Source organism: Heptranchias perlo, chromosome 14 (assembly GCF_035084215.1).
Source record: "Heptranchias perlo isolate sHepPer1 chromosome 14, sHepPer1.hap1, whole genome shotgun sequence".
Classification (NCBI taxonomy): Eukaryota; Metazoa; Chordata; class Chondrichthyes; order Hexanchiformes; family Hexanchidae; genus Heptranchias; species Heptranchias perlo.
Genome location: NC_090338.1, coordinates 23,704,338 through 23,729,560, shown reverse-complemented (window position 1 = coordinate 23,729,560; position 25,223 = coordinate 23,704,338). Strand labels below are relative to the sequence as shown.

The window sequence follows — 25,223 nt, the reverse complement described above, 5'->3', positions numbered from 1 at the left end:
TCCGAAAGCTTGTGATTTTCAAATAAAACTGTTGGACTATAACCTGGTGTTGTAAGATTCCTTACCTTGTAGGCATGGCTGTGCTGTCGGCCACATGGTTAGACTGATGCATGACAATAAAAACTCAGGTAATACACACTTTTGCAAAATATTACTATCAAGCAGATTTGTTCGAAAATTTCTTTTGACCATAAATGCAAGTAAAATCCATCTCTAAGTAACATTTAAGTTTTGTTGGCATATAACGTACATATTGGGAATGTTCTGACCCCTTTAATTTAGCTTCTAATGATTATAATTGATGGTATAAATATTGCAATCAATATTTAATGTTAAAATTTAGCAAGAGGCTTAACCGATATTAATATTCTACAGTTCCTTATTCAGACTGAATATCCCATAATGCATCAAGCACTGACCTGTATGACATTGTTATGTAGTTACATGATGCACAATAGAGTGACTTGAGCACAACTAACCTGAACTCGGGTGGATTTGCAGCCAATAACTGCCAAAACCAGAAATTAAGAGTGAGAGAATGAGCTAACTGTGTCACTCTCCTATATTTATCTTACATGTATCTGGTCTTCCTGTAAACTGGCTGCATTGTACAAGCCTACCATTCCATGATGCATAGACTGGTTGTGATATTTTGGCCAGTGCACTGATTAGTGACACGTATGGAGTTAGGTCACAGATCAGCCATGATCTCACTGAATGGCGAAACAGGCTCAAAGGGCTAAATGGCCTACTCCTGTTCCTATGATCATGGAGAGAAAAGCAGCTTGCATAAGTGAAGACATCATTACGTCAGCACCAAAGTGCGGTGCTGCTAATGGAGCAGAGCGTTCACTGGCCCCAATATGATCAGTGGTGTCAAGAAAATAGCACTTGATAAGATCTTCTAGCCACCCATCCTGATAAATCCAGTATTTTTACATAATTACTGGTTCTGCGAGATCTGCACTATGGGGGCTGGTGGGCAAAAACCCATGTGAGAGCAGCTAATAACTGCAGACAGACTATAAATGTTTATCATAATACCATAGTCTAGTTCCACAAAATAGATTTAGCAGATAAACCCCCTCCTACCAAATCAACTTGGTTAAATTATCAATGCACGCTGGGCCGAAGCTATAATGGTTAGTCAAAAATGGGTCTGCCTTCCAGCTCATAAGGTTGTACTGCATGTTTTATGGTTACTAACATTGCTCAGTGAAGTCTTATGTTTCCAGAATCCACTTCTGGTCATCAGTCATTCTTCAGACATAGTTCACATAAAAACCAACATTCCACTAAAACCATAACAAGGTTCTTCACAAAACTAACTAGATAGCCTCATAATTAGGGTTAGAAAAGGACTAAAATAAATCAATTGCACCACTTTGTCTTCTGTACCCTGTTCACATTCCAGTAATATCACCAGAACAGAGAAATGGACACCGAGATCAATGCTATTTCCGCAACGTTTGTGATTATTTTGTACCCCATAATTATGAAATTTTGGATGCAAAAAGGAACATATTGCAAATGGAACTAAGAGTGTCACCCATTAAACAATTATTTCAAGGCAATGGTGGTGTAATACATTGGCACTCTAACACACTGCAGCAAAGTACTACCACAGGTAGTGCTATTACTCACATACAAGCTCAGCAGTGTTAATGCAGGGAGAACAAACCAAGGTTATTCCAAGTCACTCTCGTACACCTCTCACTTGCAGGTTAAAAAGCAGATAAGTGAAACAAAGCAGTTTTGTCTACGTTAGAATCTTTCGTGGATTCATTCTTACTGATCACAGCGAGCTGTTTCTGTAAGATGTGTATTACAGTCTGGCTAATTTTCACACCTCAGGACAAAGCAAAGATACAAATAGATCAGGAAGGCCCTGGTCTGCATTGTTTGATTGCTGCCATTGCACATGAATGGGGACCCATCTCACAGGTCAAAGTATCTGACACAGATTAATGAATCCAGCCATTCCATTGAAACACCCTAGAAAAGTGACAACTTGCCCATATAACATAGTTGAGATAAATAATGTCTTTAATGTCCTTTGTTTCAGCACATATTCAAAGAATTGAGAGTGATATATCTTCAGCTGACTTTCTCCCAGCCAGCAATCAAGGTCCATCACGGGTACACAGCTTTATTTTAAAAAGAGGCTCCATGGTGACATTTCACCACATAACAAGTAAGCAACCATGTTTCAAGGAACAATTTTAGGTTGAGAGTTAATAAAGGAGGAGGATCTTTGTTGTTTTAATATTTTGAGAATAAAGTTTGCATTTAATTTGCACAAACTCTTTGTACTGAATACTGCTCATTTAATGTTAAATTAATTTGTCCGATAGTGCGGATATTTTTACACCCACTGCAAATGAGGAGGTCACTTGGTGGCAAATGACATCTTCCAAAAAGCCCCAGTCCCAATGGCAAGGGTTCTATATTGACGGTTGAGTCTCGCTACATCTACCTAGATACAAGTGCATTTCCTGTCGCTCGGCTCACAAGGAGTCAAGAGATATGGGAACTCTTGGATTGTAATTTTTTTTTCAGGAAGAGGGATGTGGAGTTCCAAATAGGAAAGTGTATTTCAACTCATATTTCCCAAGAATCAAACAGAAAAGCCTTATTTTTTTATGCTGCAGACACGTTTGAAGTGCGACACACGACTTACTATAATGGATATATTGCACAGGTAACGCCACAATATGGTTCCTAGGGGATGTGAGGTTCGATTACGGAATAGCTGGTGGCACTGAACCCAAGGAAAATAGGTAGCGTAAAAACGCAAACGTGTTATCCCAAACTACTCACACAACTCTTGCTGGCCCCTCAAGAAGCAACAGTGGTACACAGCCTGGGAACAAGTCACCTCTCCTCTACATTATCCAAGAATGGTGCATGTTGCAGAAAGGCCAGCGATGGTGGGGTTGGGGGGGGGGGGAAAGAGGCATTCATAGCACAATTTCCAAGTGAATGCTATTAAAATTTCAGAAATGTGTGTTTCTTTCATTAATCACAGAACAAATAAAACAATATCGTTTACCTGCAGTGCCATCTAGAGAATGGACCTGGGAGACTGAGCTTCAAGAAGCAGCACCATCTATTGTTGGCAGGACTGAAAGGTAAGCGTACATATCTTTCAGCCTATGATAAAAGTAATGTCCAGGCATGACAGTTAAGTTTGACTGAAGTAGAAATGACAAAATTGTGATACAAAAAGTAGTGTGAAATAGGCAGGAAGTAGGTGCTATACACAAAAGTATTATGGATACTCTGCCACAGTAAACACTAGCCTCATATGGAGTTGCACAAACTCGTAGAAATGCTTAAGCGCACCGATATATATCTAAAATTGCATCAGGACACACATCAATGTCACTTACACAGCATCCAATGCAGATTAGAGATATAGCCTTGAAACCAGTTCCACAATAGTAACCTTCAACTTTATGACGGGGCTTTATTCATTTTGGATCAGTGTGTGCCTGCGGTTGTTGTCCCTGCAGACACCAGCCAAGCAGCTGTTTCATGTGTTTGATATGGACAGATATTCTCAAAAGATGTTCAATGGTGGCATCGTGACTGTAATTTTAGCAAGAAATAAAGTGCATAATGGTACAGTAAAGTTGCCAAATTTTGGCATTCCACAATGGTACAGCGGTATCCTAGACATGGAAGGGAAAAAACTGCTACACAAAGAAAATTACATGGTTTTATTTACCAAGAAAATTATTTGCTAATAAAATACAAAAAGGAACAGTGCAATGAGGCAATGTCTCATGCAAGGCTTTTTCCTGGAAATAGGGAGGAAAAAAGAAAAACTGCACATTAGCTCAGTATGGTGGAGGATATCATAGAATCATCACAGGAGGCCATTCGGCCCATCGTGTCTGTGCCAGCTCCAAAAGAGCTATCTAGCATAATCCCACTTTCTTGCACTTGGTAGGTTTCAAGTGCACATCCAAGTACTTTTTAAATGAGTTGAGGGTTTCTGCTTCTACCACCCTTTCAGACATGAGTTTCAGACCCTCACCACCCTGGGGGTGAAAAAATTTCTCCTCAGCTCCCCTCTAATCCTTCTACCAATTACTTTAAATCTATGCCCTCTGGTCACTGATCCCTCTGCTACGGGATCTCCCTCCACTCCCGTCATAATTTTATATACTTCAATTAAATCTCCCCTCAGCCTCTTTTGTTCCAAAGAAAACAACCCCAGCCTATCCAATCTTTTCTCATAGCTAAAATTCTCCAGCCCTGGCAACATCCTCATAAATCTCCTCTGTACCCTCTCAAATGCAATCACATCTTTCCTGTAATGTGATCAGAACTGTCTGCAGTACTCAAGCTGTGGCCTAACCAATGTTTTATACAATTCTAGCATAACCTCTCTTATATTCTATGCCTTAGCTAATAAAGTATCCCGTATACCTTTTTAACCACCTTATCTACCTGTCCTGCTACTTTCAGGGATCTGTGGACATGCGCTCCAAGGTCCCTTTGTTCCTATCCACCTCTCAGTAACCTCCCATTTATTATGTACTTTCTTGCCTTGTTTGCCCTCCCCAAATACATTACCTCACATTTCTTGGCTTGACATGAAGGGCTGTAGAAGATTGCAGAGGTGGGTGAAACAAGGCCATAGAGGGATTTGAGAATGGAGGATAAGGATTTTAAAATTAATGTGCTGATGCTAGGGGAGTTACTGGACTGCAACAAAAACTGAGGCAATGGTGAATTTTGATCATATGACAGTTATGTCACAACAAGGATGTCTGGTCACAGCAAAGTTGTCACGGAAGTTAAGATAAATTTATTCTACGCGCATTAATGTCATTTCCTCAGGCAAGAGAAAATGACAATCATGCGCAATGAAAATAAAAATTGTAATGAATATGTTTGCCTCAGTTATGATCTATAAACAGGTTTTTAAATTATATCCATAGAATTAAAACCAACCAAGTTGAAGAAGGATTTCTTTCTCTTATCAAAGACCAAATAATGTCCGACCCTGCTACTCATTTTTGAATATTAACATACCGTCACTCCATCACTGATGCTACATAAATTCTCATAATTCAGTTGTAGATAAGCAATATTTGGATCAGGACATGCCGGAAGACACACAAGCACATACGGGCTATAACCTCTCCCTCTCCTCCCGCCACAAAGCTGATCAGCCAATGGCTGTGCTTCAGGAAATCTGTGCTATACTTTTAGGTTCCTCCAGGAACATGGAAACTATGAGTGTCAATTTGGGCATACTATAGCTCTTAGCAATTTTACCTAACAAAAGAGGTTAACACTTTTGGACAGCTTTATCCATTTATTGATACAAATGAAAACTAACTAAATGCCCAGGATTTCCACTAACTTATGTTGACAGTTGAAACCATTCCAGGGGTATATTTCTGAGTCTAGTAGCATTTTTTAGGCCAGGCACAACACACTAGAACAAAAGGTACCAATTCTTCAACCTTGGGGCCGTCATGCAAGGAAACTCATTATCTGAGTGCCCACTCAACTAGGCTGGTGGTGAGTTCTTATTCAGCATTTGCATGCATTAATGGTACGTACAATGTTAAGGTGTCAATTTGGATCATTTTATTGACGTGACTAGGTTAAACTTTAACGTTCTCCACACAACTGGCTGTGAAACATACTCAGAATCCAACTACAGTCAAAATTTAAAAATGTTGGTACCTGCCATAGAATAGCAGAGAGCTTGTTTCAGGCACTTAAAACAAGCAAAGTTTGCATCTTAAAAATAAATTAAAAGAGTGAATAGAGACAATAAGAAAAAGGAAAAAGACAGGCCTGTGGAAGTCTTCAAACCTATTTTGATTTTTTTTAAAACCAAAGTGCACATTTTAGTACATTAAAATAATAAAGCTGACATCTTAGATTACTGACATTCAAATATAAACAACAGCAATTGAGGACGTATACATACTGAGTTGGGATTTTACTAATAATTATATTGTTTTGCAGAAAATAGCTCCAATTTGATAGTGCTGGCCCAGATACTGGTGGAGCAGTGCATCTCGCGGCGAGTGCATGAATTGAATTTTTTTACCTCGCCCTTCAGATCGTATTACTTTTGCGCCACAAATTACTGGAAATGCGTATTGATAATGGTGTGGTGACATCAACGAAGCATCTGGGACCTCATGAATGTTAGGTCCAATGGTCTATCTCCGTAATGAATTAAATTTGATAGAGAAAGAAACAGAGTAAATGACGAAGAAGGAAACAGGGTGAATTAGAGTCAAATTAAACACAGAAAAAGAAATAAAGGGAAAGAAAGATCAGAGTGTGAGGGAGAGAGAAAAAAAAAACAGAAAAGAAATAAACCCCTAGGAACAATTTACTACCTGTGGGAGTAATACTCCACAGTTTAAATTGTTCCTTTTTGGGCCTCGAAGGTTGAGTGGCATGTCAGGGCCATAAATCACATTAAGAGAGTCCTTGAGACATGAAATACCAGGCCTAAATGGCAGCGGCAAGATTCATTCATATTTAAGACACAAATCTATCAATTTCTTGACATTCACGGGGAGGTTGATGACAAGCTCCCGTTTTTGTGAGGCTAACAACAGAGCTGCACAAACTGTGGCAATTCGCAACTCGTGGCGTATCTCTTCCTCACACTAATAATGGCGGGCTCGTGAACTCGTCATTATTTTTCCAGCAATTTCTGGGCTCGTATTTCCTTACAACTTGAAGAGGACCCAGTGCTCCAAATTTACGAACACTGTTCAATCTGGTATTTCGTACATAAATCAATGTCGCCTAGGAACAGGTTCTAGGCAGTTTCTTATGTTGACATCAAGTCAAAATTGACACACTCAACTTTAGTCTATTCTGCCAACTGGTAACATAGAAAATATTAAGTTCAAGAAAGGGCAAAAGTACCACATAGTTTGCACCAACCCTGCACAAAACACCATCAAGGAGGCATATGACATGCATAGACAGCTGGGATCAAGTGGATCCCTTGAAGAGTATAGAGATTGCCGGAGTAGAGTTAAGAGAGAAATCAGGAGGGCAAAAAGGGGACATGAGATTGCTTTGGCAGATAAGGCAAAGGAGAATCCAAAGAGCTTCTACAAATACATAAAGGGCAAAAGAGTAACTAGGGAGAGAGTAGGGCCTCTTAAGGATCAACAAGGTCATCTATGTGCGGAACCACAAGAGATGGGTGAGATCCTGAATGAATATTTCACATCGGTATTTACGGTTGAGAAAGGCATGGATGTTAGGGAACTTGGGGAAATAAATAGTGATGTCTTGAGGAGTGTACATATTACAGAGAGGGAGGTGCTGGAAGTTTTAACGCGCATCAAGGTAGATAAATCTCCGGGACCTGATGAAATGTATCCCAGGACGTTATGGGAGGTTAGGGAGGAAATTGCGGGTCCCCTAGCAGAGATATTTGAATCATCCACCGCTACAGGTGAGGTGCCTGAAGATTGGAGGGTAGCAAATGTTGTGCCTTTGTTTAAGAAGGGCGGCAGGGAAAAGCCTGGGAACTACAGACATCTGTGGTGGGTAAGTTGTTAGAGGGTATTCTGAGAGACAGGATCTACAGGCATTTGGAGAGGCAGGGACTGATTAGGAACAGTCAGCATGGTTTTGTGAGAGGAAAATCATGTCTCACGAATTTGATTGAGTTTTTTGAAGGGGTAACCAAGAAGATAGATGAGGGCTGTGCAGTGGACGTGGTCTACATGGACTTCAGCAAAGCCTTTGACAAGGTACCGCATGGTATTTTGTTGCATAAGGTTAAATCTCATGGGATCAAAGGTGAGGTAGCCAATTGGATACAAAATTGGCTTGACGACAGAAGACAGAGGGTGGTTGTAGAGGGTTGTTTTTCAAACTGGATGCCTGTGTCCAGCGGTGTGCCTCAGGGATCGGTGCTGGGTCCGCTGTTATTTGTTATTTATATTAATGATTTGGATGAGAATTTAGGAGGCATGGTTAGTAAGTTTGCAGATGACACCAAGATTGGTGGCATTGTGGACAGTGAAGAAGGTTATCTAGGATTGCAACGGGATCTTGATAAATTGGGCCAGTGGGCCGATGAATGGCAGATGGAGTTTAATTTAGATAAATGTGAGGTGATGCATTTTGGTAGATCGAATCGGGCCAGGACCTACTCCGTTAATGGTAGGGCGTTGGGGAGAGTTATGGAACAAAGAGATCTAGGAGTACAGGTTCATAGCTCCTTGAAAGTGGAGTCACAGGTGGATAGGGTGGTGAAGAAGGCTTTCGGCATGCTTGGTTTCATTGGTCAGAACATTGAATACAGGAGTTGGGATGTCTTGTTGAAGTTGTACAAGACATTAGTAAGGCCACACTTGGAATACTGTGTACAGTTCTGGTCACCCTATTATAGAAAGGATATTATTAAACTAGAAAGAGTGCAGAAAAGATTTACTAGGATGCTACCGGGACTTGATGGTTTGACTTATAGGGAGAGGTTGGATAGACTGAGACTTTTTTCCCTGGAGAGTAGGAGGTTAAGGGGTGATCTTATAGAAGTCTATAAAATAATGAGGGGCATAGATAAGGTAGATAGTCAAAATCTTTTCCCAAAGGTAGGGGAGTCTATAACGAGGGGGCATAGATTTAAGGTGAGAGGGGAGAGATACAAAAGGGTCCAGAGGGGCAATTTTTTCACTCAAAGGGTGGTGAGTGTCTGGAACAAGCTGCCAGAGGCAGTAGTAGAGGCGGGTACAATTTTGTCTTTTAAAAAGCATTTGGACAGTTACATGGGTATAGAGGGAAATGGGCCAAGTGCAGGCAATTGGGACTAGCTTAGTGGTATAAACTGGGCGACATGGACATGTTGGACCGAAGGGCCTGTTTCCATGTTGTAAACTTCTATGATTCTAAGATGATGTTATATTGAACAAACCTGTCTGTGAAGATCAATTAAGCCAGAGATTGTGTTTAGCATATAATTCACTTCAAACAATTTACAATACTAGGGCATCTCTCACAGTGCCACTATTGAGGTGGTATTTTTGTGCTTGGTAACATATAAGGGTAGAGTGAGGAAACCCAGGACAGGCGTCAGTAGGATGGAGGGAGTGGGACTGAAGCATTCAGGTGGCCAAGGACCAGGCGCAGTTGCGAGACCCAAAGCTCCAAGAACTGAGGAACAGCTACATTCCTGGAAGAGGGATGCAGCGCAACACCAGAGGGTAAAATGATCAAGAGACATTTTGAACCTGAGCAATCAGGAGAGAGTACCCACAGCCAGACATAGTAACCAGTGATGTGGTGCCTACTCACCAATCATAGCACTCAAAATTAATTAGAAATTCACACTTTGAACTTAAAATGTAGTACTTAGAATTCTTTAAAGCAGCATTTAATCATTTAAAAGAAAAGTTCTTCAGGTCAACTGTATCCATTGTATCTTTAGTCTATTAGAAGACACATCCTCTAACTGCCAACAAACACAAAGCCACACAAATACTCTAATGATTCATTACCAAGGATAATAGAAGAACTAACTTTGACAGACTAATGGAAAATACCGGAAGAGAGAACAACCCTATACTGTATACATTAACATAATTAGGATTTAGCTCTGTGTAAACATCTGGACCTTTACATTCATGATTCGGAGAATCAGCCTTGCCACGCCGGTCGAAGCAAGTTCCAGCCCATTATATTTGACAGCAAGCAGTGAGATTTGATAAATATGACCAGAACCCTTTGAGATGTTACATCCTCTATGCCTGCTCAATGACCTAACCATAAAGTAAATATTGCCAGTGGCAAATTTTTTCTCCTTCTGGCTTGTTTTTGGAGCAAGTATGTTTGCCAAGACGTGCTACTGATTATATTTACACACCTGTGCATCAGTAATCAATAGAAAGTTTAAATCCTCAAAGTAATCCAAAGTCTTGGGTGTGGTAAAGAATCCGAACATCTCCACGAGCATGATGTATCCAACATAATCTTGAAGTCTTGATTCTTATCCTAAATCCTTTGAGAATACAGATTTGTAACACCTCGCAGCCATTCTTCACTCTCATCACATTTTTGAGTCAAAATAACATTGCATCATTTGCCATATTATGAGACTAGACATATTCCATAACAGTAACTGCTTTCTTATTCATTCATTTTTTTTTATTCCCAGAAACTAACAGAAGCAAATATGTAGAAGCATTGTGTGGGGGTCAACAGTTTGCACCAGTTTGGGGGGGGGGGGGGGGGGGGGGGAGGAGAAAAGACAGCAGGAAAAACTTTGTTCCCGTGGAGAAGCAAAAGATCATGAGGGTTAAGGGAGTAATGAGATCACATCCAGAATGAGGCAATGTCGAGATCATGGGAAGCAACAGCAGTGAAACTCTTCAGCCTTTTAGGATAAGAATCAAGACTTCAAGATTATGTTAGATACATCATGCTCGTGGAGATCTTCGGATTCTTTACCACACCCAAGACTTTGGATTACTTTGAGGATTTAAACTTTCTATTGATTACTGATGCAAAGGTGTGTAAATACAATCAGTAGCACGTCTTGGTAAACATACTTGCTCCAAAAACAAGCCAGAAGGAGAAAAAATTTGCCACTGGCAATATTTACTTTATGGTTAGGTCACTGAGCAGGCATAGAGGATGTAACATGTCCAGCAGTGAGAGGATAACTCTCAAAGGGTTCTGGTCATATTTATCAAATCTCACTGCTTACTGTCAAATATAATGGGCCGGAACTTGCTCCGACTGGCGTGGCAAGGCTGTCCACACATCCTGTGGATAAACACGACAAAACTTACCTCGTGGTCTCTGACATCCACTTGCTCCCTCTTAAATTTTTTTTTAGAAAGTTCAGAGCTGTGAATTCAATGCACGTTCATTCGGATCCGATAGACACTGTGGGAATGAAAGTCACGCCCACAGAATCTGTCAAGAGAAGTCATGCCCACAAACAGGCAACTAGAAATCATTCCTTTACAGTTAACGTCTGTTCATTAGTTTAAATAAAAATTTAACATCATTAAAAAGCCAAGAAAATTATTTAATGAAACTTACAGAAGTTAAAAGTTAAAAAAAATTAAATTTAAAAAAATTGTTTAAAACATTTTTAATGATCAAAAATTAAAACAAGCATATGACATTCCACAATTTTAAAATTAAATTTTTTGTTTCACAGTCATTAACCGTCATCGTGCTTTTAAAAAGTAGTGTAGAGTTGGTATTTTCCAGCAAACCTTTTGGTGGTGTAAGTATGTTCGTTCCAGCTGGGCAAGTTTAATGATTCCATTGATTTTAGCGTAGTCCTTGAATTTGGACCTGTCAACTGCCGACGAACCAATGGGAACAAGTCTGCGATTTCCAGGTTTTAGCGCGCATGTACGCATTTGCAAACTTACTTCTTGGATTCATTGGTGGAGAGGGAGGACGCCACTGATGAACGGCGTCCTCGGGGGAGCAATTTATGCCCCAATATATTTATAAACACCTGTAGCCTGTAGTACAATGTCAATTGAAGAAGAATTTCTGTTGAAGAAACCCACTTTGTGATGTCACTACCTTTAGTAGGTCATACTAGTGGAAATACAACTCTTACTTGTCCTATATCTATCATTGTGGATAAAGATGAGGTTCAGATAGTCCAAGTAACACAATTGAGATTGAACTTTTTTGAACAAGACATGACCAAAAGTCTTAAGAATAAAATTTAAGACATTTAAGATTTAAGAAATTTAAGTCTTAAGAATAAAATTTAAGACATCTCAAATTCAAATTCAACATAGTCATCAAACCAGTGGACAAAGGAGGAGCCATCGTCATACAGAACAGAACGGACTATTGCAAAGAAGCATACCGACAACTGGACAACAAGGAACACTACAGACGGTTACCCGCAGATCCGACCAAAGAACACACCCAGAGCTCAACAAACTGATCAAGACCTTCGATCCAGACCTTCAAAGCATCCTACGCGCTCTCATCCAACGTACTCCCCGCGTGGGAGACTTCTACTGCCTCCCAAAGATACACAAAGCCAACACACCCGGACGTCCTATCGTATCAGGCAACGGAACCCTGTGTGAGAACCTCTCTGGATACATCGAGGGCATCCTGAAACCCATCGTACAGGGAACCCCCAGCTTCTGTCGCGACACTACAGACTTCCTACAAAAACTCAGTACCCACGGACCAGTTGAACCAGGAACACTTCTCACCACGATGGACGTCTCGGCACTCTACACCAGTATCCCCCACGATGACGGCATCGCTGCGACAGCATCAATACTCAACACCAACAACAGCCAATCTCCAGACGCCATCCAACAACTCATCCGCTTCATCCTGGATCACAATGTCTTCACCTTCGATAACCAGTTCTTTACCCAAACACACGGAACAGCCATGGGGACCAAATTCGCACCCCAATACGCCAACATTTTCATGCACAAGTTCAAGCGGGACTTCTTCACTGCACAGGACCTCCAACCAACACTATACACCAGATACATCGACGACATTTTCTTCCTATGGACCCACGGCGAAGAATCACTGAAGAGACTACACGATAACATCAACAAGTTCCACCCTACCATCAAGCTCACCATGGACTTCTCCTCAGAATCAGTTTCTTTCTTGGACACACGAATCTCCATCAAAGACGGGCACCTCAGCACCTCACTCTACCGCAAGCCCACGGACAACCTCACGATGCTCCACTTTTCCAGCTTCCACCCTAACCACGTCAAAGAGGCCATCCCCTATGGACAGGCCCTGCGAATACACAGGGTCTGCTCAGACGAGGAGGAACGCGATGGACACCTGCAAACGCTGAAAGACGCCCTCGTAAGAACGGGATATGACGCTCGACTCATCGATCGACAGTTCCGACGGGCCACAGCGAAAAATCGCATAGACCTCCTCAGGAGACTAACACGGGACGCAACCAACAGAGTACCCTTCGTCGTCCAGTACTTCTCCGGAGCGGAGAAACTATGCCATGTTCTCCGCAGCCTTCAACATGTCATCAATGACGACGAACACCTCGCTATGGCCATCCCCACACCTCCACTACTCGCCTTTAAACAGCCACCCAACCTCAAACAGACCATCGTTCGCAGCAAATTACCTAGCTTTCAGGAGAACAGCGTCCACGACACCACACAATCCTGTCACGGTAACCTCTGCAAGACATGCCAGATCATCGACACAGATACCACCATCACACGAGAGGACACCACCCACCAGGTGCATGGTTCATACTCCTGTGACTCGGCCAACGTTGTCTACCTCATATGTTGCAGGAAAGGATGCCCCAGAGCATGGTACATTGGCGAGACCATGCAGACACTGCGACAACGGATGAACGGACACCGCGCAACAATCGCCAGACAGGAGGGTTCCCTCCCAGTCGGGGAACACTTCAGCAGTCAAGGACATTCAGCCACCGACCTTCGGGTAAGCGTACTCCAAGGCGGCCTTCGAGACACACGACAACGCAAAATCGTCGAGCAGAAATTGATAGCCAAGTTCCGCACCCATGAGGACAGCCTCAACCGGGATCTTGGGTTCGTGTCACGCTACACGTAACCCCACCAGCGAACAAATGTTATCTGTTTTTAATATAACGGGTCATTTGCTGTCTTTTCTATGTTTCTGCCTCTTTTTTTTTGGTGGTTTGTATATTCGGTGGCCTTTTAGGTAACACCTCTGTCTGCACACTGTGATTGCCTTGGCAACGGGCAGTTGGAAAGACTATTTGTAATCACCAGGTATTGTTCTGTGATTTATAAATGCGAAGGGTTCGAGGATTTCATTTCCACAACATTCATCTGAGGAAGGAGGAAGCCTCCGAAAGCTTGTGAATTTCAAATAAAATTGCTGGACTATAACTTGGTGTAAAATTGTTTACAATTGTCAACCCCAGTCCATCACCGGCATCTCCACATCTCAAATTCTGGCAGCAATGTTTATATTCCATCACCAATTAAAACTGACTACATTCCTTCACTTATATGTGATTCCCACACATTGTTGCAATTATCAGATTTTCTTTTCCAATAGTTTCACTGCAGTTCCCCCAAGAGAACCTTGCCCCTTTTGTGAAAATCTAGTGATGGAAGCAGTGGTGCACAACCTATAGGATTAACAATTACCGTACTTATATTACCCTGGGTACTGAATAACTCATGGCCTTGCCCAATAATACTACTCTAGAGCAGAATACCAAACAAAGAACAAACAAACAAACAAGCTGAAATCCTTTAAAGCAGAGGTTCCCAAACCTTTTTTTTCCTGACCCCACCTTGAGGTTCATGTCATATGCACGCTGCCTTCTTTGTAAAAGATTATTTCTGCAGAACTAATGTTAGTGTAGATATAGGAATTACCCAGACACTCAGAGTAATAACAACTTGCACTTATTATAGCGCCTTTAATGTAGTAAAATGTCCCAAGGCGCTTCACAGAAGCTACCAAACAAACACAAACACAGTGACACTGAGCCACATGATGAGATATTAGGACAGGTGACCAAAAGCTTGGTCATTGAGGTAGGTATTAAGGAGAGTCTGAAAGGAGGAGAGAGGTACATAGATGAAGAGGTTTCGGGAGGGAATTCCAGAGTTTAGGCCTAGGCAGCTGAAGGCACGGCCGCCAATGGTGGAGCGATTAAATTTGGGGATGAGCAAGAATCAGAGGAGCACAGAGATCTCGAAGGATTGTACGGCTGGAGGAGATTACAGGGATAGGGTGGGGTGAGGCCTTGGAGGGGATTTGAAAACAAGGATAAGAATTTTAAACGTGAGGCGTTCTTGGACCGGGAGCCAATGTAGATCAGTGAGCAAAGTAAGCAACTTCACTGAAAGGAAAACGACGTGACTCTCCTCTCTTCTAGTCAGGGATGTGAGCTGGGTGCAGGACGAACAATCCTCTGCAGACGGAGCTACAATCGGTCGGTGGTCAGGTTGTTTGGGGTGGAACAGGGAGTAATGAATTGTTGAGTTGCTTTGGAGGAAGTAAAATATAAGTTTACTTTCTTTTTTGTGCAAACATCAAAGGCCCATGAGTGCAGATAGGGGTATTAATTTATTTCTCAATTTAAGATGATGCCATGCATGCAGCAACACAAAATACAAGCAAGGCAAAATAAACTTTGAAAGGTGGAAAACACTGGGCAATAAAGTAATTTTTGAGCCCGAAACAAGGCTTTAAAGCTGGATGGACAAATTATGCACAACTCTGTCCTCTCACACTTGACGGTATCGCACAGGCATGAATCATGAAGTGTGAAAAGCAGGCTAAATGGAATTCACTCCTTATGACTAAGCAAAGATGAAGAGAAAAAAAGAACTGCAGCTAAGTCCAGGTTTTAACCTGAACAGTTTAAGAACAAACTTGTATTTATACAGTGCCTTTCACATCCTCAGGATCTCCCAAAGCACTTTATAGCCAATGGATTACTTTTTGAAGTGTAGGCGCTGTTATGTAGGTAAACATAGCAGCCAATTTGTGCACAGCAAATTCTTACAAAATGAAATATAATGTTTCCTGAATGTAATAGCTTTCAGGCAGACCACGGGTCCATCTAGTCTACCCATTAAACTTCCCACAAGATTACTTAGATGCATTTTGAAATCTATTAATCCAGAATCCTATTTCTTGATTTGAACTTGTCTCGGCTCTTTGCAAATCCTCTCATGTTTCACATTGCTGGTTCCACTCTTGCTGGTAATCTGCTTCAAGTTTATCCCTTTTTTACTCACTTTTTTCTGGGTTTCCCATCTTTATTTGTCGCACTTAATGTGAAAACCCTTGTCCCTGAATTTTTTACATGGTGGTAAAACTTCTTTGAATTCACATTCTCAATTAAATATTTCTATGAAATCATCTCTCAATCTTCTCCTTTCGTGAGGAAGTCACAGGGTATTTAATCTCTCCTCAAAGTTCTGGAATTTATCTAGTTGCCTTTATCTGCACTTCCTTCAATAATTTAACATCCTTAAAACCAGAAACAAAAATTGTACAAAGCACAGAAAATGTGGTCTTACAAAGGCCAGTTATACTTTTAGAAAGATCTCTTCCAACTTAGAAATTACACCTCGAGCTATACATTCAATACTCGCTTTCATTACTGCCAATTAACACTACTGAATGTTTTAGTGACCTACTCACACAAACTCCAAGACAAGATCTTTGTCTTGTTGCAATACCATAAACACATTTCTGTTTAGTACATAGCCCAAATTATCCTTTCCTCTACACTTAACAAAATTAACATCTTACACTTACCAAAATTGCACCTGCCATTTTTCTATCCACGGACCTAACTTCTACGGATCCTTTTGGATTTAGGCACATTGATGAATATAATTTGCACTGCCTCCAGCTTGATGTCATCTGCAAATTTAGACACCTTAAACATGCTTCTACGTGCCAAATTATTATAACAATTATAAACAATAGCAGTCCCAACACTGTCCCCTTTGTCACAGCACTAACAACTGACTGCCATTCAGATACCCTCCCCAAGAACCATATAGGGTACAGAAACTTAATGATTAGCAACCCAGAGGAGGCAAGTTCAAATCCCATCATAGCAAGTCGTGACATTGTAGGTTGAAATCATTAAAAATGACTACAAAAGCTGGCAGATTGTTCACTAGAGTTCTTCAAAGAAAAGCTGCCACCCCTACCTGGTTTGGCAACTCAAGTCCTGACTCATGTATTTAACTCCTAACATCCTTTTTGGAAATGGTCTAGCAAACCAAAGCAGTTTAAGAAGGAAGCCCACCACCATCTTCTCAGGGCAACTAGGGATGGGCAATAAATGCAGCCTTGCTAGTGTCACCCACATCTTGGGAACAAAGGAAAAAACATTTTCATTGGTGTCTACCAACCAGTTAATTTCTAATCGAATCCAAAACATTGCCATCTATCCTGTATGTCCAGGTTGTTGGAGGCCAATCATCTTAGCCCCAGGGCATTGCTGCAGGAGTTCCTCAGGGCAGTGTCCTAGGCCCAACCATCTTCAGCTGCTTCATCAATGACCTTCCCTCCATCATAAGGTCAGAAGTGGGGATGTTTGCTGATGATTGCAGTGTTCAGTTCCATTCGCAACCCCTCAAATAATGAAGCAGTCAGATGTCCGCATGCAGCAAAACCTGGACAACATCCAGGGTTGGGCTCATAAGTGGCAAGTAACATTCGCGCCAGGCAATTACCATCTCCAACAAGAGAGAGTCTAACCACCTCCCCTTGACATTCAACGGCATTACCATCGCCAACATCCTGGGGGTCACCATTGACCAGAAACTAAACTGGACCAGCCACATAAATAATGTGGCTACAAGAGCAGGTCAGAGGCTGGGTATTCTGCGGTGAGTGACTCACTTCCTGACTCCCCAAAGCCTTTCCACCATCTACAAGGCACAAGTCAAGAGTGTGATGGAATACTCTCCACTTGCCTGGATAAGTGCAGCTCCAACAACACTCAAGCAGCTTGACACCTTCCAGGACAAAGCAGCCCACTTGATTGGCACCCCATCCACCACCCTAAACATTCACTCCCTTCACCACCGGCGCACAGTGGCTGCAATGTGTACCATCCACAGGATGCACTGCAGCAACTCGCCAAGGCTTCTTCGACGGCACCTCCCAAACCCGCGACCTCTACCAAGAGCAGCAGGTACATGGGACCACCACCTGCACATTCCCCTCCAAGTCACACACCATCCCGACTTGGAAATATATCGCCATTTCTTCATTGTCGCTGGGTCAAAATCCTGGAACTCCCTTCCTAACAGCACTGTGGGAGAACCTTCTCCACATGGACTGCAGCGGTCAAGAAGGCGGCTCACCACCACCTTCTCAAGGGCAATTAGGGATGGGCAATAAATGCCAGCCTCGCCAGTGACGCCCACATCCCATGAACGAATAATAAAAAATGTTCTTATTTTTTGCAGTACTCTTGATACTTTCCGGAAAATCAGGTATGCAATATCAACTGTCTTGTCCTTATTAGATCTATAACTTCCTCAAATCCAATACACTGGTTAAGCAAGACCTGCAATTCCTGAAACCAGGCTAGCTATCTCTATTTAACCCATCACTCAAGTTGATTCCTTATACCATCTCAGTTTAGTTTCAAACAATTTTCTCACCATCAAGGTAAAACATATAGGTCTACAATTTGACAGGTTATCCAAAGCACCCTTTTTAACATTAGGAGTCACATCCTCTGCCAATCAAGTTCAATGTGCTCTAGAAAATACTGGTGAAGGAATTCACAATCTCCTGAGCCAAATCCTTCCGAAGATCGAAGGAGTTGGAGCCCAGCGCCTAATCTACCTTGAGCTCCTGTAACTTGCTTAGCATATCTCCTGTGATTTTAAAGGTTTCTAATTTACACTCACCATTAAACTACATCTTCATTTTCAGCATTTCTTACCCTTTTTTGTGAACATTATTGCAAAGTAGTGGTTTAGTCTTTCAGCAGTCTCAGTGCCCTCAGTCACCACCTCTCCATTGTCATTTATCTTTGCTTGTTTCGGACATACTTGCTGTTCTTCTTTACAACAGGTTTACTTTCTCATTAGCTCATTCATTTCTTCGCATTTCTCGGACTATCTTTATGGACCACTCTATCCTGTTCCTTTCCTGAACACAATACACTACATATGCACAAATAACTTGTCCCATCGTGTAATGAAATGCAAGTTCCATCGTATAATGAAATGCAGAAAACTCCATCAGAAGAAACTAAACACATTTTAAAAATAAGTTAACTTGCATTTTGTAACAATTCAGCATATAATCTCCAGGTTGTGACTTTATAAACAATTAAAAATGTTATTCTATTATCTACGAAACCATTCAATTGGGTTGTAGCTTTGTAACACACCCAAGCAGTCTACTATTGCTTAACCTGTTTGTAAAGCAAATGTATTTCATTTTTAAGCACTTTACCAATTTCCTGTGCCCCAATTCAAACGCACAAAGTAGATATTTATCAGGATGGTGTTTAGATTTACATGTTTAATTCAATATTAACTTTTCAGGCTTAAGATTATCTGAACTTTGGCTTTAGATAGCTAAACTAATTGAAAAAAAAACAAATTCAATTAAGAATTCAACTTCAGACCATCTGAATTGTATCCAAAGTTGAATTTCAGGACCTTTGTTCCTAACGCACGATAGTTTAAAAAAAACTTAGCATTGAAAATACTGTATTCGAAATCTCAAAAACATTTCAGTCTTTTAAAAAGAATTAAAGACACTGCTCAAGCTCTTGAACAAAAGTTCTAAACCTAGACAAATCTGTAAGCACAGTGATCAATTTAATGAGCAGAAGTGGCAAACTCCCTCCAGACCCAACATAACATGGTTCTATCAAGCATTACAACAACACACAAATTCCTTTCAACTGCTGTAGTGAAACTGGTACCAAAGTTCACTGTGTTCTTTACCATTTGGAAAAAGCTTAACATTTCAGTGTTTTTTGTACTTTCTAATTGGTATACACCTTTATGGTCCAATCTAAATTGACCCAGTAGCTTAGAATAAAATGAAAGGATTTCATCTGATTTAAATTGAGTGCCTGCTATACATCTGATATAACAGTATACAAAGAGGGCTGCCAGTCTTAGCATTTTATTTATATTATATAAATGCTAAGCTGGTTATGCTTGTTGGGTCCATGAGTACCATAGTACAAAAATCCCATACAACTGGCAGCTGTGGGTTCAGTTTATATTCCACCATAGTTCCTAATTTACATGTTTTGAATGCAGACTCATGTATTATGCAGGGCAGTCAACAAGATTTATAATCGCCATGCATGAGATACTGCAAACCTATTAAAATAAATGGTGCTGCATTTTGAAAAGTGATATTTGCATCAAAATAGTTAAAAGTTTCAAACCAAAATTAGTGTCACTATTATACATTGGCTCAAAAGGCCATAAGGTTAGTGCAGTACCTAAACTTTTGAGACCACAGATGTGATAGTGATTATGACTCTGTCTCTCTACATCCCCCTAGACCGCTCAGTCACCATCAACATTGTAAGTGGCTGGCCTGACAATTTCAATTTTTACTTGCTATAAATCAAAAGCAAAAACCAAATAAGCAACACAACTTCAGGTATTTCTAAGAGTGCGTTTACACTGTTAGTTTACCATTGGTGCGAAGCTGATATTGCTTCATCGTATCTGTGCTAAATTGGTGTAAATCCAGAGTCAGGGCCCAACATAACTCTGGAATAAAAATCCCTGGAGAGGACAGTCTCAGATTGCCTTGGTTAGACACATTCAGTGTAAATCCAGTGTGGTGTTAATCTGAAATGCAAAATTGGACCCCCAAGACACTTTATAAACCTACCCGCCAATCAAAACTTTAGGAGAGCAGATTCTTCTCTCACCAACTCTCCAGACATTTAAATTTGTAACTTTGGGGTGATAACTCTGTCCATGCACATAGCCAGGTAGGCACAGGGCTCTCTCCTCAATAGGAGAGTTAAAAGTTCCAACAAGGTAGGGGCCAAACAATGAAAACAGGGCTCTGCCTGGCTGGAATCTTAATTGTAGCTACTGGTATCAGGCCAGTAGATGCAGTGTAAATGCACCTAAAGATTTAAAATAGTCTTGATATGAAAGAAGAAAAACAAAATTATTTTTTAAAATTTCCCCAATTATCAAGCTTTGGAGAGAAAAATTAACAAGTGAATTTAGATTGAGACTATATTCAAAAATCAAAGGAATTTTACTCCAAAATCATTCACATTTAAACGTGTAACATTAAAGCAACTCAAATTTATCCAAACATACACCAACCAAAGTTTAAGTTACTCACCCAGTCTGTGAAGCCATGTAGAAATGTGTGAAGCAACAGTAAAAGGCTTCGCTGATCTGAAAGGCACACTCACGTCACATCTCTTCTCACATCTCTTCTCACCAATCAGAAAGTAAATTTTTCTTCTGTAGTCTTGAAAGAAATTATAAGAAACCCAGTTATCAGAGGAAAGGGTTATGACTAAGCCAGTGCTATTTCTGGATGTACAAAGTACATCTGGACAATGGGACTAGGAAGAACACATGAACAAAAAACAAGCAAGGTTCCATGGACGCTGTTGAATACCTAAAGCCTCCATCAACCTCCTCTACAACTATCATGCCGCTTATGGCACTGTTGCCCCCCTCATATTCAGAACCAGCTCTCATGCCTACCACCCTTCTGCCAATACAGTCCCTCTGGTGCACACGAAGAATCCAGTCTTGACCCTCCCTTTGGTGATATTACCCAGAGAGAGAGATCAGCTTCCAGATGTATATTGGTAACACTTAGCTACCTTCTCCATTGTTCCAAATGTTGTTGCTGCACTCCAACAGCCTGTCTGACATGAAGCCTTGAATAAGTCAAAACCTCCTTCAGCTTTGTCGGTAAAACTGAAGCCATCCTTTTTTGACTCCTACCAGCAACTCTGGCCTTGACTATCAAACAGAACCTTGGCGGACTGTTCAATCTCAAGCTCAGCTTTCTCCTAAGTATCAGTGCTATCACAGCTTTATTCTACTTCTGAATTATTCCCTACCTCCTCAGCTGGCTCGCCACCATTACTGAAAGTTTTTAATCTATATCTTCATTACCTTGAGATTTGACTTCTCTAATCATCTCTGAGCTGGCCTCTTTGCCTTTATCCTCCACAGGCTACAACTCAAATAAATGACTGCAGCATACAATCATACAAAGTCCCACATTCCAAACACTTTTGTCCTTTCCAAACTCACTGGCTACCCATGCCCCACTGAGTTGACTTCAAAATTTGCCTCCCCACTTTCAAATTCTTCTTTCACCTCGCCCCCATCATCCTGTATGTTTCTCCTTCACCCTTACATTTCTGTAGTCATTCTCCACTTCAACACCTGGAGTTTTTCTTGTACCCTGCTCCCTCTATTCCATCAGAGACTGCTGATTTAGCCGCTGTAAATGGAATGCTCAGCCTATTTTCCTCTGCCGTACCACTTTCCTGTATGCTTTCAAAAACCTCAAAAGCTTTCTCTTCCACCACGCCTTCTACCTCACCACCTCGACCCTCTCCATTAATTCCTTTCCTGCTCAGTGTTCAGTTTCAACTTTAGTATAAAGCACTTTTGAGGAGTCATGAGGAATGTTATAGTAATGCAAGTTGTTGCATAATACATGCTGTACTATAGAAACAAGAAGATGCCATTTGCAAATTAATTTGGATTGCAATAACTAATCGAGTGATTAGCTTTTTGAACAAGTTTAATACTTCTTCCCATTTAAAATTAGCTGCAACAGTCTTCTCATCTGGATTAGTTCTTCATGGACCTACGAGGCATAATGTTCTGATTGTGGTCCACCTCATCTTTGTCTATGCTGTTAAGACACTCTACACTGAGCAGATAAACAATCCTGCTAACCTGATTAGGAATGACTGAAATACAGAGTAAGGAATCTTACAACACCAGGTTATAGTCCAACAAATTTATTTTAAAATCACAAGCTTTCGGAGATTATCTCCTTTGTCAGATGAATGAAATACAGAGCTCAGAGGGGGAAAAATCTTCACAAAAATAAAGTATAACACTTTAAATTTCTCTCTTTTAAGGATGTTATCCCACCCTGTTACACAGCTCCTTTAGTGATGCAAGGCAGCACAATGCCTTCTAACCAGTAAGAATCCGGACAGGTTAATATTGAATGATACAGCACAGAAAGAGGCCATTTGGCCCATCATGTCTGTGCGGGCTCTTTGAAAGAGCTCTCCAAATCATCACACTCCCTTGCTCTTTCCCCATAGCCCTGCAAATTTTTCCACTTCAAGTATTTATTCAATTCCCTTCTGAAAGTTTCTATTGACCATGCTTCCACCTTTTAGGCAGTGCATTCCAGATCATAACAACTCGAAACGTAATTTTTTTTTTCCTCTTGTGTTGCCTCTGGTTCTTTAGCCAATGCATCTGTGTCCTCTGGTTACTGACCCTTCTGCCATTGGGAACAGTTTCTCTTTATTTACTCTATCAAAACCCTTCATGATTTTGAACACCTCTATCAAATCTACCCTTAACCTTCTCTGTTCTAAAGAGAACAACCCCAGTTTCTCTAGTCTCTCCACATAACTGAAGTCTTTCATCCCTGGTTCCATTCTAGTAAATCTCCTCTGCACTCTCTCGAAGATCTGGATATCCTTCCCAAAGTGTGGTGCCCAGAATTAGACAATACTCCAGCCTAACCAGTGTTTTGGAAAGGTTCAGCCGAAGTTCCTTCTCAACTTATCCAGTCACCTTCAAAGATTTGTCTCTGTTCCTTCACCCCCTTTAAAATTGTACCATTTAGTTTATATTGCCTCTCCTCATTCTTCCTACTAAAATGAATTACTTCACACTTCTCTGCATTAAATTTCATCTGCCATGTGTCTGTCCATTTCACCAGTCTATGTCCTCCTGAAGTCTGTTACTATCCTCCCCGCTATTTACTACATTTCCGAGTTTCGTGTCATCTGCAAACTCTGAAATGATACCCTGTATACCCAAGTCAAGGTCATTAATATGTATCAAAGAGCAGTAGTTCCAACACCAAACCCTGGGGGACACCACTGCACAGTACCCTCCAGTCTGAAAAACAACTGTTCACCACTACTTTCTGCCCAGTAGCCAATTTCATATCCACGCAGCAACCGCCCCTTTAATCCCATGGGCTTCAATTTCGCTAACAAGTCTATTATGTAGTACTTCATCAAACACCTTCTGAAAGTCCATATACACATCAACCGCACTACCCAGATCAACCCTCTCCGTTACTTCAAAGAACTCAATCAAGTTAGTCAAATATGATTTGCCTTTAACAAATCCATGCTGGCTTTCATTTATGAACACATATTTTTCCAAGTGCCAACTAATTTTGCCCTAGATTGATGTCTCACAGTTTCCCCACAAATCAATGTTAGACTGACTGGCCCATAGTTGCCAGGTTTATCCCTCTCCCTTTTTTGAACATAGGTGTAAACATTTGCAATCCTCCAGCACCACTCCCACATCTAAGGAGGATTGGAAGATTGCAGCCAGAGCCTCCACAATTTTCACCCATACTTCTCTCAGCAACCTACGATGTATCCCAGCTGGACTGGGTGACTTTTGTACTTTGAGCACTGCCAACCTTTAGTACCTCCTTCTATATCTATTTTTATCCTATCGAGTTTCTCTACTACCTCTTTTACTGTGACATTGGCAGCATCCCCTTCTTTAGTGAAGACAGTTGCAAAGTACTCATTCAGTGCCTGAGCCCTGCCCTCTGCCTCCACAAGATCATCTTTTTGGTCCCTAATTGGTCCCACTCTTCCTTTGACTACCCTTTTACTATTTATATGTTTATAAAAAGACTTCTAGGTTCCCTTTTATGCTATCTGCTAATCTATTCTCATGCACTGGTGCAAAGGTAAAAAGATATCTTAGAGCAACTGGAGAGGAACTTGGAAAGGGAGGAGGAAGATCTAGTTGTCGTGATCCATGTTGGGATCAATGACACAGGGAAGAAAAGGGAGGAGATCCTGCTAAGGGAATAGCAGAAGTTAGGATCTAAACTAAAAAACAGAACCTCACGGGTGGTAATTTCGGGATTACTACCCCAGCCACATGCTAATTGGCATAAGGAAGACAGGTAAGGAAGGTGAACGCGTGGCTGAAAGATTGCTGTGGGAAGGAGGGGTTCCCTTTCATGGGACACTGGGGCAGGAAGGAACTGGAAGGAGCAGAGATCGGCTCCACCTGAAACAGAATGAGATCAGTGTCCTAGTGGAAAGGATAAATAGGGCTGTCGATAAGACTTTAATCTAGTAAGAAGGGGGAAGGGATCAGGTGAAAATAATATAAGTCTGAAGATAAAAGAAATAAGAGATGAGAGTAAAGGTCAGACCAAGGTAAGGAATAAGGGAATCATAAATGATCAGGGAACAAATAGCTATAGAACACAAGTACAAAATGACAAAAGTGTGGGGAACAATTATTAAAAACAAATTAAATTGCCGATACAGCAATGTGCACAGCATCCAAAAAAAAGAGGGAAAACTGGAGGCAATAATTTGTAGTGAGGAACCAGATGTAGTAGGGATAACAAACATGGCTACATAAAGAACAGGACTGGCAGTTAAATATTGCAGGAAATAACCTATTTAGGAAGGATAGGGAAGGAAGTGGGGCGGGAGG

At 41.2% G+C, this 25,223-nt stretch overlaps 1 protein-coding gene across 6 annotated transcripts in view; it reads right to left on the bottom strand.

Moving 5' to 3' along the window:
• aff4 (AF4/FMR2 family, member 4) overlaps window positions 1–25,223 on the bottom strand; it is a 128,513-nt gene that overhangs the window by 79,890 nt on the left and 23,400 nt on the right. For all 6 annotated transcript variants that reach the window (XM_067996112.1, XM_067996111.1, XM_067996115.1 and 3 more), the window contains exon 2: window positions 20,851–20,982. In XM_067996112.1, coding sequence (XP_067852213.1) covers window positions 20,851–20,867 — 17 coding nt within the window. In that variant the 5' untranslated portion in view covers window positions 20,868–20,982. The remainder of the gene's footprint in view (window positions 1–20,850; window positions 20,983–25,223) is intronic.